This window comes from Nerophis lumbriciformis, linkage group LG34 (assembly GCF_033978685.3).
Source record: "Nerophis lumbriciformis linkage group LG34, RoL_Nlum_v2.1, whole genome shotgun sequence".
NCBI lineage: Eukaryota > Metazoa > Chordata > Actinopteri > Syngnathiformes > Syngnathidae > Nerophis > Nerophis lumbriciformis.
The window spans coordinates 238,806-256,283 of NC_084581.2; the positions used below are offsets into that span (position 1 = coordinate 238,806).

A 17,478-nucleotide genomic window follows, 5' to 3' on the forward strand; every position below is an offset into this window, starting at 1 on the left:
TGGCCCACGCTGCGCCACTTAACTGTCAATCAGTGAGGCTTTGTGTGTCACATTTAGACAAAGACTAAGCACTTTTATGTTTGTCATTTTCTTCTCTTACTTTACCCAAAATCAAACAAACTGTGACAACGTTGTATTTTTACACCGTTCCTAATTCCTTTTCCAATGAACCATTTGTGCGCTTCAATTAGCTTAGCTCGTCGCTTCAAGCCACAACTTTTTCATGCATCTTTGATTTCACTTTTACATGTACAGTTGCCATGGAGATCGCCGACACACGGATTCAGCTTTAGCCCCTAGATGAGCCGATAAGGCAACAATAAAGCAAGGAGAGAGGAAGCATTAAGCCAAAGCTCGTTACCGTTAATAGCCTGCAAGTAAAAAATGCTAATGAGGCACTTTCCTCCTTATTTTTATTGTGAGGGAATTCCTTTTAATGTTGAACTAACACATTTTTATGGGGCTTTGTTTTATATGTGATACAGAGCAATGGCTCAGTAAACAAGTTGCTGATGGATCCATGTAACAGCTGCTGCAGCTGCATGGATTGTAGGTACCCCGTAATAACTAGGTCAAGGTTAATAAGCTCTTCAATGCAACACACACGCACACGCACACGCACACACACACACACACACACACACACACACACAGCTCAGGTCATAAAACAAAGTCGTGCAGAACACCCTTTCACTGAATGCCTGCACTTTGATTGGACGGCGTTTTAATTGATGAAGGCGCAGCTAATTAGCAGGGCGAGTGGTGATGGGGGCTCATGTTACGACAGCTGTGTTGCTCCCACACACTGGGAATGTTCAAAACCAAAGAAAAGAGCGACGCAACCAAACAATCACACTTGCATTATTTAATTGATCATATTGACTTATAGAGCGGCAAAGGCGGTTGATTTACTCAACTGCAGAAGGTGTTTGGTCTTGAGTTGTATACAACACATTGTTATTAATATTACAAATATTTGAGCAGTTAATTTTTTTAATTGTTGGATGAAATAATTTTTCATAATGTGAGGCACTAGCGGTAGAAAATGGATGGATGAAAAAATAGATGCCATGTTTGCTCTAAGTCCCCAGGAGGAGTTTTTCTAAGTTCATGGTTCTTAGCCCTTTTTGATGAGTCCTGTCATTCAAAAACATCTCAACCAAATTTTGCAACCGCTGGAAAGGGATGGGTTTTTTTTTTTGCAAATGTAAAGTGGACATTATTCAGTACAAATTTTAGGGGTGTTTAGGGGACTGATTATATATTTTCCTTCATGCTTGTTAAGGCCTTCAAAAAATGTGAGAAAAAGTGAACAATTATGATAAAAATTGTGGTTTCAGTTAGGAGTGTCCTGATACAACTTTTTCACTTTTAATATGATATCGATATAGGAGCCTTAAGTGTGGCCAATGCTGATATTGATCAGATACGATATCAGAAGCAATACATTATTATTTAGTAGAGTAGCATGTTAAAAAAGGTTTGATCCAGTTAAATTTGTCAAACAGAAAACAATTCTAGATATGAAAAACAACTATGTTATTAATCAATAACCATCTGGAATGGACTTATGCTGTCTTTAAAATAATAACCTTTTTTTGAAACACCTACTATAGTGGCCACAATAAGTTAAATTATGAGGACACGTTTGCTACTGGATACTTTCTAATATACTTCTGCCTTGGATACTTTGTATGTGTAAGTGATATGCAATTATAAATATTTAATACTTGTTTATATTGACAAATGTTCTGTTTTGGACTACAATATTGCTATATTAAGGACAGTCATTACCGTATTTTCCGCACTATAAGGCGCACCGGATTATTAGCCGCACCTTCTATGAATTACATATTTCATAATTTTGTCCACCAATAAGCCGCCCCGGACTATAAGCCGCGCCTACGCTGCGCTAAAGTGAATGTCAAAAAAACGCTGCGCTAAAGTGAATGTCAAAAAAACAGTCAGATAGTTCAGTCAAACTTTAATAATATGTTGAAAACCAGCGTTCTAACAACTCTGTCCCAAAATGTACGCAAATGTGCAATCACAAACATAGTAAAATTCAAAATGGTGTAGAGCAATAGTAACATAATGTTGCTCGAACGTTAATGTCACAACACACAAAATAAACATAGCGCTCACCTTCTGAAGTTATTCTTCATTCGTAAATCCTTCGAATTCTTCGTCTTCGGTGTCCGAATTGAAAAGTTGCGCAAGCGTGGTATCCAAAATGGCCGGTTCCGTCTCGTCGAAGTCATCGGGAGTCAGTGTCGCTGTTGTTCTGTGAATCCTGCCTTCCGGAAAGCTCGGACCACAGTTGTGAGCGAAATATCTGCCCAGGCATTTACGATCCACTGGCAAATGTTGGCGTATGTCGTCCGGAGCTGTCTGCCCGTCTTAGTGAAGGTGTGTTCGCCTTCGGAGCTGTGTGAAAAAAGCCACCCGGCCTCTTCGCGTAAACTTCCCTTAACCACTCGCTCATCTTTTCTTCATCCATCCATCCCTTCGAGTTAGCTTTTATGATGACGCCGGCTGGAAAGGTCTCTTTTGGCAAGGTCTTCCTTTTGAATATCACCATGGGTGGAAGTTAGCATGGCAAGCTAGAACCACAGTGAAGGATGACTTCTCATTCCCTGTGGTGCGAATATTCACCGTACGTGCTCCCGTTCCACAGTGCGGTTCACAGGAATATCAGTTGTTGTGAAATACGGTAGTAATCCGTGTGCGGATGGAGAGATTGCGTCTTTTTATGAACCGGATCCTTGTCCTTTGTAGGAGCCATTTTGTGGTCTTTACAGATGTAAACAGGAAATGAAACGTACGGTGATATCCGCGCGTTTTTTCTTCTTCTTCCGGGGGCGGGTGGTTGCTTAAAGCGCTTCCTGTTCTATGGGGGCGGGTGCTTTCCTTGGCGGTTGCTTGCGTAGAAGAAGAAGCGCTTCCTGTTCTACCGGGAAAAAAGATGGCGGCTGTTTACCGAAGTTGCGAGATCGAAACTTTATGAAAATTAATCGTAATAAAGCGCACCGGGTTATAAGGCGCACTGTTAGCTTTTGAGAAAATTTGTGGTTTTTAGGTGCGCCTTATAGTGCGGAAAATACGGTACATATGTCTAGCTTGTGTGCTAGTGTGTGTTTAGCTGTTGTGTGGCTGCTGGCTCTTAGTAGCCTATATCCTACCATGTTTACCTTTTGTAAATGACTTGACTAAAATACAAGAAAAGACCAACCTTGGGTGCTTATGGGAGGACATTTAGATGTTAACTGGCTGTACAGCTTTGCACAAGTAACCACACTGCAGGACTGCTTGTATCGGACATTATATCACACATTTTACATGCAAGCATATAAAACCACATTAATTAATGCATGAAGTTCTGCCAACTATCAGCCAGTCAGCTACGAATGTGGCAGTTGCCACTTTATTTTGTTTTTCTTCTGCGAATATGCTAACGTAGCATGATTTTTTTTAATAGTAGCTATGCTATTGTTGCCAACATGATGTATGGCACAAGCAATGCTTAGATTGGACATTTTACGTTGATGCCAATACAATCCTATTCTTGTTTTTTTGCTGATATCGGACCATAAATGTCTCTGCCAAAATGTAAAAAAAAATGTGTTGTTGTATGAAATAAATACTTCAATTCAATTCAATATCCGATATCAATTTTGGATTTGTGTCTGGATCTTAATAAAAAAAGAATGCAAGCAGGTCTTCACTGATTTTGTGACATTTTCTATGCATAATTTGTATGCACGGTTTGTATGCCAACCAAATTGTGCTTTATGTTTATGTACGTAAGAAATTGACAGAATACTACAATAAAAGAATGAATAACAGCAAACATTCATGTAGCTAACAACTCTTGTGTCAAAAAGCTAAATGGTTGATTATTTTGATTGCAAACATGTTTTAATGACAATAAAAAAACAATATTTTCTTGTTATTTTCCTTTCCACACCGCCGAGCGCAATCAAGTACAATCAGGGCTTCCCTTCTACTGATTTCTCGTGTTTACAGAAGCACTGATTGGCTCTAATGAATTGCCCGAGTAGATCATTTATGATAGAGTCATCTCATTGTGCTGTAAATTCCTTCTTAAGAACAAGAAGGATGAAACTGGCATGATTTATGATCATCTGATGTTTGCCACTTGGTCCTGGATTTAGATCAGGGGTGTCAAACTCAAATAGAGAGTCAGCCAAAATGTAAAACTGAACAAAGCCGCGGGCCAAGGTTGAACAAATTAACCTTTTAATAGGGACCCAAACAAGTTTTGCATTAAATATTGAACAATATCATTTTATAGTGACATGAAAAATCGAGTTTCAAATAATAATAATAATAATAATTAAAAAATATCAATGGCATATCAAATACAATTGAAATAAAAATGTAATGCCTCTTTTCTATTTGCAGCCTTCTGAGGTAAATATCAACATTAACTTTTTCCACAGGCTAATACATTTGAAAATAAAATAACAATGAATAAACCAACCATTCAGGACTTTAAACTGCTCAGTTTGCAACACACTGATCTAATCTGATGTGCCCAAGCCAGATACCTGGCATCTTTTCTTGGATGCTAGTTCATTAATGTCGGGGCTCAGGCTTTGAGCTGAGGCAACCTTCATTATCGAATGAAGGTGTTCGTCAGTCAGACGTACCTTGTGAGACGTTTTCGTCATCTTCATTGAGGAGAAAAGTTGCTCACATAGATAAGTGCTGCCGAACATGGAGAGCAATTGAGCAGCTTGGGTGCGGAGCTGAGGCATTGTGTCAGGGATGAATTGTGGTAACTGTGCGGCGCCAACAGCATCATACTTTGACTTCAGTGTGTCATCACACTGGAGTTCAATCAGCTCCATTTGGAGGTTAATTTGTGCTTTTTCCACATCAACTGCGAAGGGATTATTAAACAGTTCTAATCTATATTTCTGACCATCAAAGTCGCCAAATCGCCGGCTTAATTCAGCGCCGAGTACGCTGAGTTTTTCAGCAAACTGTGCGTACACTGCGGTAGAGCATACTTGCCAACCCTCCCGAAATTCCCGGGAATTGCCCCTTCCGAAAATCTCCCGGGCATCCATATTCTCTCGTATTCCACCCGGACCATGGTCTTGGGGGCGTGCCTTAAAGGCACTGCCTTTAATGTCCTCTACGAGCTGTCGTCACGTCCGCTTTTCATCCATTCTAACAACGTGACGGCCCAGTCACAAGATATGTGCGGCTTCTGTACGCACACACACAAGTGAATGCAAGGCATACTTGATCAATAGCCATACAGGTTACACTGAGGGTGGCCGTATAAACAACTTTAACACTGTTACAAATATATGCCACACTGTGAATCCACACCAAACAAGAATGACAAACACAGTTCAGGAGAACATCCGCACCGTAACACAACATAAACACAACTCTTCCGGGACGCTACAATATACACCCCCGCTACCCCCAACGCACATATTATGTGACTGGGCCAGCACGTCGTTGGACTGGATGAAAAGCGGACGAGACGACAGCTTGGGGCAGATTTTCGGGAGGGGCATTGAAATTTGGGAATCTCCCAGGAGGGTTGGCAAGTATGAGAATTAGCGGTGAATGCGGTGTTACCCGCGGGCCATAGTTTGACACCCATGATTTAGATGATGCATCTGGCACATAAAGCGGCACGTTGAGGATGTCAGCTATCACATTTTGCTGACATGAAATCACAGGGGCAGACAAGAGAGATGCTTCATGTTCGCATGTGAGGAAGAGCGACACAATGAACTTAAACATCACCTTGGACAGATCTCCAACCTCCAGGTAAAAACAGATGATGAAAACATTCCAGGTCATCCACACGACCAGCCAGGCGGCGTACTGCAAGAGAACGAAGGCAGAGCGAGCAGTGAGTGTACATAACATACTGTACTTAAGCGACATTGCATTGTAAGACATACTAACACACATGTAATACACATTTTGCTTGATGGCGGACATGTTTTTCAACCAATCTTGCTCACAGTTAACAACCGTGTGTTTGTCGGTCCCATAAAAGTGTGTACCGACTTTCATGGTGAGTGAGCTGAGCACATTAAAGTTAGTGTTGGGTGTAGCGATGTGAGAAATTTTAAGTCGATCCCACTTATGGGGTTTAGAAACAAATACAAAATAATAGCACAGGTACAGCAAGGGTACATGTTTTGACACATTTTCACCTTTTGTGTGCAGCGGTTCAATAGGAGAATTATTTTTTTAAATATGTCACATGCCTTTATGCTAACACCCAAATACAGAGGTCTTTAATGATTTTCAAGACAAACACCCCCAAGCTGATGAAGATGTGGAGCAAGGACCACCTACTTGTATATCTTTGTATACAATGGTGTTTCAAATTAAACTGGTCCTAAAGCTACCTTGTTAATGTGCAATCTAAAGTATTGAAATAAAACAGTATAGTGCCGCTAATAGCTGGCTGGCAGTTTGCGCTGCTAATCGCTAGTTGGCAACTACAACAATAATTGCTAGCTATCTTAAGTGATAACATGTAGAGCTGAAATGATTCCTCGAGTAACTTGAGTAATTCAATTACAAAATATATTCAAGGAATTTTTGCTGCCTCAAGGCTTGGTATATTTCTTTTAGGGCATTTTGCCTCATTTAATAAACAGTAGTCAAAGCTCACGTTTCGCATGGACTGTTTAGGTGTTGCACAGCGTGTTTACGTCACAGATCATACGCCCCCTGCACTGCACAACACTGCTCTTTTAAATACGCTTGAGTTTAGTCAACTTTTTCGCCGACATACTGTAACTCGCAATGGCAGACGCCGCAGAAAGCAGTGGATAAGAGCTATAGCAAAACGAGAATTAAGAAGCGACAAAAGTTGTCTAAGGTGTGGGAACACTTCACACTAAAACGGAAGGAAAACGCAGTAGTATGCAAACATTGCAAAATGGAGCTCGCATACAACATTAGCACAAGTTCGATGCTGCAGCACCTGTCAAGAAAACATCCGATTGAGGGACGTCCAGAGGCAAGGTAAGTCATCTATTATCAAATGTAAACGCAAAAATTGTGTTAGTAAAATAAATGTTATTCATTATGATAACCAGGATGTGTTCTCTCACTCCCGCGAAGTCATCAAATGCCGCCAAAATGTGTTGAAAACTATCAACGCTATCAGAGCTGTCGTGTTCAATTAGCCTTTTATTAGTAACCACGCGAAAGTAGTCGTGCAAAGTTATTCGGGTTATTCAAGTCATGCAACCACATGCTACTTGGATAGCTTGCACTTTCTCACACTATCGAATGTAAGAGTTCCAAGTCCTTGTTCACATTGGTAGCACTTGTGTGCCACGTTCCTGTCAGCCATATTGGTTCTGAATATGAAGTTGCACATTTCAAATGCAGTATTAAAGGCACTACCTAATCCACTTTTTATGTTTGATATCATGAAAACTGTTCTTATTGTTTTATTTTTAATACTAAGAATTAATTTTTATTTTAACTTTCTCAGCAAATATTAATTTTGAACACATTTTTTATATATTTGTTTTAATCTCAAACATGTTGGTAAAATGAACATTGATTACTATTTTGCATACAATGAATGCAATGAACTGTATTGCATTCTTAAAATGTGAAACTGTTGTTGTCATTATTAAGTGGTTTGTCTTTTTATATTGTTTATGTATTGTTGGCAGGTTGAAAACAGCTCCGCGGATTTGCGTGGAGAAACCAACGTTTAAACGGCACCGTATAATAATCATCAAAAACGCACAAGAGACAAGATCTTGGTTTATGCGGTCACACCACACAGCACATAGGGCTGTGAGCGCACCTGTTTTTAATAGCACACACAAATTGGCGCAGTCAACCACGGATGCATTTTAGCTGTGCATGTCAGCCTTCAATAATGAAAACAGGGGTTTAGGAAATAAAAGACAATTAGGCCAAATGCAATAATTGAGGGCATATCTTAACATGTATAATTAAACCTTAATTAAGCAAAAATAAGATTTTTTAGATTAATCGATAGAATACTCAATTACTAAAATATTCGATAGCTGCAGCTCTAATAACATGAATATAATACTATAATTATCAATGTTTTTAGTCTAAAACTGCAAGGTACAGTTAGTAGGGTGGCCATGTCTAAACTACAGTGTGTTGGATCAATGTTAATGTGTATTTAAAGACATTTACATTTGTGGCAAAGATATGTGGGAAATGTAAAAAAATATATATTAAAAAAAAGTTAACTGACCACAAATCTCATGACCCCCGTGCAGTATCTCTGTGGAACCACCGGGGGTCCTGGGCCCCTTGCTGAAGACCTCTGATTTAGTTTGTTCACTTCCTCTGCCGCGACCAATCAATGGTAATTATAGAGGGAAGGGGAATGTTATTGCAGGTGGAGCAACTGGATGTGTTACATCAGTTATTTTATTGCTAAAGTTGATACAAAATCAGATCAGCCAATTGCAATAGGAGAGCGGCAGGTAAGAAGAACCTCCTATAACTGATTGGCAGATTATTAATTTGAAGAAGTAGATTTGAGTCCATGTTGCTTCAGACAAGCAAAGAAAGCTGAAGATCACCTACCCCAGTGACGTATCGCGGTCGGAACTGGATGGTGCCAAACAGGCCCAATATGACCATGATGATGTGCAGGAAGTTGGTCAGAATGGGAGCCCACTGGTAACCCAGGAAGTCAACAATCTGACGCTCCAAGACGCTGACCTGAGTTGACACAGAGTGGTTGAACATCATTATAAAACAATTTGTTCTAGGAAGATTCATCCCCAGATTTCAAAGTCATTTGACAACTTCGATCAACTGGACTATTTGTATTTATTGATTTGCACACACAAAAACTATGAATATACAAAGTAAAGCAAAACAAAAAAGGTTAAGAAGACACTAATGTCCTGTAAAGACACCAAGACATCACAATGATCACAGCAGCCAGGATAAACAAGTCAAATACAATACATATCATACACAACAAACATACTCATCATAGTTCGCTACAAACCAACATACCCTTCAATTGTTTTTGAAATAATAAAACACAGTTGTGAATTGAAGAGCTGGTGGTAAGTTATTCCAAAGAGAGGGTCCTCTGTAATTAAGCCTGCATTGCTTCAGAGATGTCGTGCATAATGGTGGATAACTGTATACATCATGCACTTTGACCCCTTCCCCTTTGGACTACAGATGGAAATTTGCTACTAAGCTACAGTCTGGTAAAACCACCTGTGCTTTAGGCATAGCGTAATTGTACATTGTCACGTGACTTATACATAAAATTAGATGCACAAAATATGTTCACATCAAATATTGTCAAAATGTTTTCTTTTATAAAAAAAGAGGAGCAAAATGAAGAAAAAATGCATTATTCTCAAGAATTAAGTTTGAATTAAAAAATACATTGTAAAGGTATAGTTGTCAAATAGCACCTAAATACTATTGTGGATACATCCCACTATAATATAAAATGTACATATAATTTTAAAACATAAAAAAACTTTTTTTTAAATCAAAATACTTCTTCATCAACAATAATAAAAAATGGTCAGAAGCAGCAGGCTAATTTTGATGCCATCAATGAATAATTTCACATCTTCTTTATTATAGGTTTAGTTTTTTGTTATAGAAATTATAATGCTATTTTTCCTAATACATAACATATATAATATAATTTTAAAGCATACAGAAATATTTGGCAGTTCTTAATTTGTTTCTCTTGTCAAGCAATCAAGATTAGAATCAGAAATAGCATCTGCAAACAGAAGAGGCAGTACAGCGCAGTACTGTGCAAGTAATGTTAAAAGTTCATGGTAAAAAAACAACTTGATCCTATCATCATTAGCACTATTCTCTAATTTAGGTTTATCACTAAAACCATTGTGAAAATAAACACAAAAAAGCCAAAGAAATTGAAAAGCTCTTATTTTGAAGTCTTGACAAGTCTTCTATTTCCAAGATGATCTTAAAACCTTAGGACCCCAGTACACGGGGCAGCTGCTAGACAAGACACAACACATTAACTCAACAATGTCAGCTAAAAGCTCAACCAAACCAATCTTAGATGAAACAGAAAACAATATATATACTTAAATTGGCGAAAACAAGCCAGATGCTAAAACAGAAGCTTCTTGGTCTACTTTCATACACGTTTATATTTTCATATCTACAGTATCCATCAAAGTTTTCCTTTACTTTGACACCAACATCATCAATGTACTGTAGACCTTCAACATGCACAAAAACTTTTTTTTTTCATATGTCCAGCAATAATGGACCGCTAAGGCTCAAACTCAGAGTTTATCAACCAACAAAACATCTTTGCAAGATGAGCTGTTCAGTAAATCCTTACATATTCACAATTCTAGAATCTTTACAATACGTCAGTGTTGTATTACAAACTAATGTATATGTGGGGTGTCTGATACAACTTGTTTACTTCCGATAGAATCCCTCCCACATTCATGTGTCATGTACTAAGTTAGAGGACTCTAAGGTGTACGGCTCCGAAAAATTACCGTATTTTCTGGACTATAAGGCAGACTTAAAATCTTTTTTTTTCTCAAAACTCAACAGTGCGCCCTATAACCTGGTGCGCCTAATGTAAGGAATAAGTTTGGTTGAGCTTACTCACCTCGAAGCTATTTTATTTGGTACATGGTGTAATGATAAGTGTGATCAGTAGATGGCAGTCAAACATAAGAGATAAGTGAAGACAGCACTATGTTTGCAATATGTCTCAAGTAAACAACACCAACATTTTAAATGTTCCATTGAAAATATAGACCATTACATACGGCGCTCAAAAATATATCAAAATGTTTTACTACGACTTTGGTAAGCTATGAAGCCGCACCGCTTGAAGGATTGTCGGTGCATTAAACATACGAGTATTATTATAGTGTGTGTATAAGGTAAGACATATTATCCGGCGTTTTGTTTCGCAATATTATGCAAAAGCAACTTTTCTTACCTTCTGGTACCTGCTGATCTGTATTTGGGATCTGCATGAGTCCTGAAAAATTGTGAGCATCCGCAAGTCGATAGAGGAAAAAGAAGAAGCCTATCTTCTTGTTATGGGACATTCATCCTCCGCTGTTGCCATTTCTAATATAAAGTAGTGTAAAGTTCTTACTTATAGCTGTCAGTAATCTCGCCATGAAAGTGCAAAAACATACTGGTATAGTGAGTTTACATAATTCACCCAAGGAACTTTAGTTATTAGAGTTCCGGTCGGACGGTTTTTCACGGGACACATTTCCTGTAATGCTGTTTCCGGATGAGGAGATGCTGCTCCGTTATTGATTTAAGTAAAGTCTGAATGTAATTAAAACAGTTAGCTCCATCTTTTGACACTTCTTCCACTCCCGTTCTTGCACGCTACACCGCTACAACAAAGATTACGGGGAGAAGGCGCTGCCGAAAGTGAGCCACGTAAATAAGACCGCCCACAAAACGGCGTATCCGGAAGCGACTGTCAGAAAGCGGCTTGAAGATGAGCTGTAAAACATAATCTATGCAACATTTTGACCAAAGAACCACCATTACATGTTATGTTTTTAATTTAGAAATGTTTTTCTTTAATGCGCTTTATAATCCGGTGTGCCTAATATATGAAAAAAGGTCAAAAATAGACCATTAATCGGCAGTGCGATTTATGATCCGGTGCGCCCTATGGTCCGGAAAATACGGTAGGTAAAAAAAATTCTCGCAAAAAAGTTAACATGCTAATGTTAATATGCTAGCAGTTGACAAACAAGAGCATTTTGACATTAGAACCATTCAAAGCTGTTGAGAAATGTGGGATATGTAGAAGTCTGTATCTTTCTCTTTCATTTTAGATGAGGAAACATTTCTGTTCATTCCAAATAATCCAAGAATTTCCAGAACTGGGAAACATGTTGCCTTGATGTCCAGAATGAATGAAGTGAGTGGATGGTGGAGCAGTTCGAATCGGGTATGAAATGTTTGAGTTGGTGAACCTTGAAAATCCTCATTCATTTAAATAGGAATATTCAGAAAATGTTGAAAAGTCGAGGAAAAACAGGAATTTAGTGGAATATGGGACACAGCACAATTACCGTGAATGAAATGAATAGGTTGGCATTGGAACTTTCAGAATCGATGGAGTAACGTGGAAGTAATACCAATTTTTAATAGAGAATAGGTGTTATGGAATAGCGGAAAAATCGGGATTTCTTCTCGTAGATACAAATCGATAGTTTGAATGTCCTGACAAAAAGGAATGTTTTGATAGTGGAACGGTTCAAATCGGATGAAAAAGGTGGGAGAAGTAGTCAAAAGAAAAAAAGAAGACATTGCAATAGAAAGGAGGACATTCTTGGTAATCAGGAAATTTTACGAACCAGGAAACACGTTAGTGTGAATGTCCAGGGTGACTGGAGTGGGTGGATGGTGGAATGGTTAGAATCGGTTAAGAAATGTGGTATATGAAGAGGTTTGTATAATGCCCAGTCATTTCTAGTAGGGAAAATCCTAACATTAGCAAGCTAGCTTCGGTACCTAATTTTGCATTCGTACACCTCAGAGGGAGGTGTTTAGGGCACGTCCGACCGGTAGGAGGCCGCGGGGTGGACCCAGGACACGTTGGGAAGACTATGTCTCCCGGCTGGCCTGGGAACGCCTCGGGGTCCCACAGGAAGAGCTGGACGAAGTGGCTGGAGAGAGGGAAGTCTGGGCTTCCCTGCTTAGGCTGCTGCCCCCGCGACCCGACCTCGGATAAGCGGAAGAAGATGGATGGATGGATGGATGGATGGATGGATGGACACCTCAGAGTCATCCAATTTGGTACCTGTCGTATTACAGCTGTTGGCGTGGTAACATTAGCATTTCAGTTCAACTTGCGTGTATCAGCGGCTTGTGCATACAGCATTCACACGCAGTTTCTACTGAAATTGCATATTCTAGTTAGTACTATTATCATCATGATTATTTTTCTTGTGGAATTGAAGTGTAATCAGTAATCTCTGAGTGAGGGCTGACTGGCCTACTGGAGCCTCCTGCTGTGCTCATTAATGAAGTCGGAGCAGCGTGTGATGTGGCGCTACTAAATATACGCACGCACACACACACACACACACACACACACACACACACACACACACACACACACACACACACACACACGTAATCAGACTAGAACAAAGAAGTAGTGAGGTGAAAGAGGATAGGACGCCTAATATTTACAGATATTATTTAATAAGGTATCTATTATATAATCTGTATTTATTTATTTACTAATGTATTATCTTATTAAATTATATATTTTGTATTTATTTACTTAAAATCCTTTTTTTTTTTTTGATTAAATTGTTGTTTTCTGGTTTTAAAATATTTTCTATGTTCTGATGATTTCACCAAAAGCTCGTAAAATATACTTTTAAAGCGTGCCGGGCAGAGCGACACATTGTCTTGTTCATATTTCTCATTCTTTTCATTTATTTACCTGCTCCTCTTTGGACTTGTTGTGTCAATGCAAACATATGATGTACTTCCATGGAACTTTTGCTACCATGTTCCAAAAATAATAAATTAATGAACATTACAGATCAACACTATCAAACCTTTTAAACATAAAAAAACCAACCACTTAACTGCATATCTTTCTCACCACACACACACACACCTCTGCATGGCTTAGTTTAGCATGTGCTAATTTGGCACCATATTGCAACACTACAGTCTTTCACAGTCAACACACTCATGCACACATAGAGTCATTACTTCCAAAGTGTGTATAGCATATACAGAAGCGTGGAAGCGTACTAATGACTTTAATGTGCTAACCTATTATGCGCTTCCACACGTGCACCGTGTTTGCACACGTCAGGACAGGTCTGGGTGGCCTGCACTTGACAGCGCCTGCTGTTATTGCACACACACGCACGCGCGCACGCACACACACACACACACACACACACACACACACACACACACACACACACACACACACACACACACACACAGAAGACTCAGCTGGCACAACAATGTGTGCACATGTGTTTTTCTTTGTGTATCAACTTCACTTCATTATGTAAAAGTGTCAACATTATTTAGCAACGCTATTCATTTTGTCTCAGAAACAATTCTTACCAGACGTGGGATGGGGGGGTGGGGGGTGGGTTGGCGGCTCCCAGCCCATTACTGAAGCCCCCAGAGGGCGACTCCGTCCTCTTTATCACCAGTAATAAAAGGTTCAGCTGGGATGCGGGGACTCAACTAATATGCGATACAGACGTCATCAATCACACAAAACAAACCATTCACAGTTCTTGAAGACGTTTTGAGAGTCAGTCAGAAAAGTAGCTGGTATTTGTGCTAGCTCTGCTACATAACGACACAAGGAGTGTCCTGGCTGGTCCACATATCAAAGATCACAGGAGTCCATGCTCTAGTGTTGTCATGGTAACAGCAGAGCTAGCCGATCATTTCATTCCAATTCAGTGTATCATCTAAATGATGCTGGAACTGTTATTTTAAGATCCATGTTGTATTCTATGGCATCATGGTTGTTTTAGCGCTAGTAGAAAGTGTAACAGTTAACAAATGTCTGTGGTTTAGCATATTTATTTTTATATAGGTTGTATTCCATCACGTGACTTATGTATAGAAACTAGGGATGTCCCGATCCGATATTTGGATCGGATCGGCCGCCGATATTTGCCAAAAAAATGCGTATCGGCAAAGCATGGGAAAATGCTGATCCAGATCCAGTTTTAAAAAAACTCCGGTCCGTGTTTTCCAACGCACCTATTTAAATAATACATTCCACTTTTCTGCTGCTCCCTAATTTCCGTTCGGCATTTTCCAGCACACCTTCAACACATCCACAGGTCTGTGGATTCTCACACAGTTGCTTTTAGCTGCTGGCATTACACGACAGGCTCTTCTCACTCTTTACTGTGTCTCCTTCTCACAGACAGCAAGCGCACCTTCTTACATACGTCACATACTGTCACGTCATACGTCACATACGTATACGCCCTCTCCCAGCAGAGAGGTAGCAGCATGGCTAACGTTAGCTGTGATGCTAGCGCAGCCGTGCGAGCAACGCTCCCTCTAAAGTGCGCACCTGTGCAATTACGCACTGCTCAAGCGTCCTCTGCGCACGGCAAATCTATGCCACGCACAAAATCAAATAAAAAAATAACAATTTTCGACACATGGACACGACAGAGAAAACAGTTTTCATAATCATTGTTCAAATATTGTAACGTCTGTCGAGACGCTTAACTCCATTCGGTGCCACACGTCCACACCATCAAAATGCCGAGGCAAACATTTCCAGATGAACACCGTATGAAAAAAATAGTGATTTTTTTAGTTGTGATTTCCTTCTCTGCATGAAAGTTTAAAAGTAGCATATATTAATGCAGTATGAAGAAGAATGTTTTAATGTAGACACATAGAATCATCATACTGCTGTGATTATATGCATCAAGTGTTCATTCAAGGCTAAGGCAAAATATCCACATATATATGGTGTATCGTGACATGGCCTTAAAATATCGCAATATTAAAAAAAAGCCATATCGCCCAGCCCTAGTTCAATGATGCCATTTCTGTTTGTCATGTATAATTTTGTCTATTTTGTGTTTATTCTTGAATAAACAGGTCAGTTTCTTGTTACCAACCATTGTGTATTATTCAAACTCACCTAATTCAGCTGGCTAGTTGTTATCAAGAGTACTAAAACCCTTTTCAACATGATTCTGACAACTAAGTAGGCTAAATAACTTTAAACTTTAATACATGCTCGAATAGGCCAGTATCGGTATCGGATTGGAATTGCAAAAACAATATCGGTATCGGATCGGAAGTGCAAAAACCTGGATCGGGACATCCCTAATAGAAACAAAGAGATGGTCCACTAAACCAATATGGCTACTGTGCAGCAAACAAAGTGTGAACTATCGGAGTTAGCAGTCGGCCTAGATCTTACCATTAGAAGCAGATACGAGCAAAAAAATCGAATTTATCCCTATACGTTATCAAAAATAAGATTTGTCGAGAGGTAGGTCCCGAGTATTATCCGTTCGTCACGTTGCCAGACATGGTGCTCCAGACATTAATCTACACGACAAAACAGGTGAAAACTTGGAAAATCATGGAGGTCTCCAACTGTGGCTGGGGCAAGGAAATTGGTATCAAGACTCTCCCGGATAAATACGGAGTCTATGCCAGCTGCAGAGTACACCCTGGACAAGTCGCCACCTCATCGCAGAAAACAAAAAAAACGAAGATCATCCGGGACACGTTGGGAACCTATAAATATTTTCCGAAAAATGCCTACATTTTGCACAAATCGACACGTTCTGCGACTATTTATGCCGTTGAAATGAATGGGTCTTTTTTTAAAAGATCTTCAAAAAACGCTCAATCATTCCCTCTCAAAGGAAAACAATAGCTTATCATTTGTTGATTGGATACACTGGACCCCACCCAAAGAGACAAATGTGGTTATCTTTGGGTGATTGGTTCCATTTGCCTCTTTGATGTACTTTTGACCAATGACAATCAGCTAGTTACAATGCTTTTAAAACAGGCAGCTGAGTGAGCTGCTTTAAGATTATTCAACAACTATAAGAGGTCCTTCAGGGCAGCTCATTATGGTGGCCATCTTGAGTGGGGGCAACATGCATGTATAGAGAGAATATGGCCAACCCGGTTTCAGGCGCTATCCTCAAATTTCGTACAGCATATGTGCAAATATGTACAGGTATGACAAATAAAGCTCCTTGAATCCCTTGAAAAGACTACAGGGGGCCATCATTGCTCCCAACTTTGAGCTGATCCTATGTATTTGTGGTGCTTACTCGTGAAAATGCCCTGTTGTGCAGCACGGGGCTGCTCCACCCGCGAGAGTTATTTTAAGCTTTTCCATCGTGTTCCCTGCAACTCGGAAAGAAGACAAATATGGGAAGTGAAGGTTCTCCATTAACACTGGAGTGCCACCAGCAACAGGGTCTTGTGCGAGGTAAACACACGACACAACGTATGTGTTTTGCTCAGGTGAGAACACACAGAAACTAATACAAATAACAACAGAAGAAATGAACAAATTAAAGAAATGGTTTGACAAAAACAGACTATCCTTGAATCTCAGTAAAATTAAAATGATGCTATTCGGTAACGGCAGAAGAGAAAGTCAAACACAAACATAAATAGACAGAGTACACATTGAAAACATAAAATAAACCACATTTTGGGTATAATAATAGATGATAAAATTAACTGGAAATCTCATCTAAAAATACAAAACATGAAGTGGCAAGAAATACCTCAATAATGAATAAAGCAAAATACTGTATGTTCTGGACTAAAAAACATTCTATAACATTCCATATTCTCTATTGCTCGCCAGTGTTACCCTATCTGAGTTATTGTGCAGAAATATGGGAAACAACTACAAAAGTACACTTATTCACTTAG

General features: G+C 39.4%; 1 protein-coding gene across 1 annotated transcript in view; it reads right to left on the reverse strand.

The window, feature by feature from the left end:
• Positions 1-17,478, reverse strand: part of nkain2 (sodium/potassium transporting ATPase interacting 2) — a 180,352-nt gene that overhangs the window by 71,378 nt on the left and 91,496 nt on the right. The window contains exons 3-4 of the mRNA XM_061929673.1: positions 8,602-8,739; positions 5,794-5,874 (exon numbers count right to left, since the gene is read on the reverse strand). Coding sequence (XP_061785657.1) covers positions 5,794-5,874; positions 8,602-8,739 — 219 coding nt within the window. The remainder of the gene's footprint in view (positions 1-5,793; positions 5,875-8,601; positions 8,740-17,478) is intronic.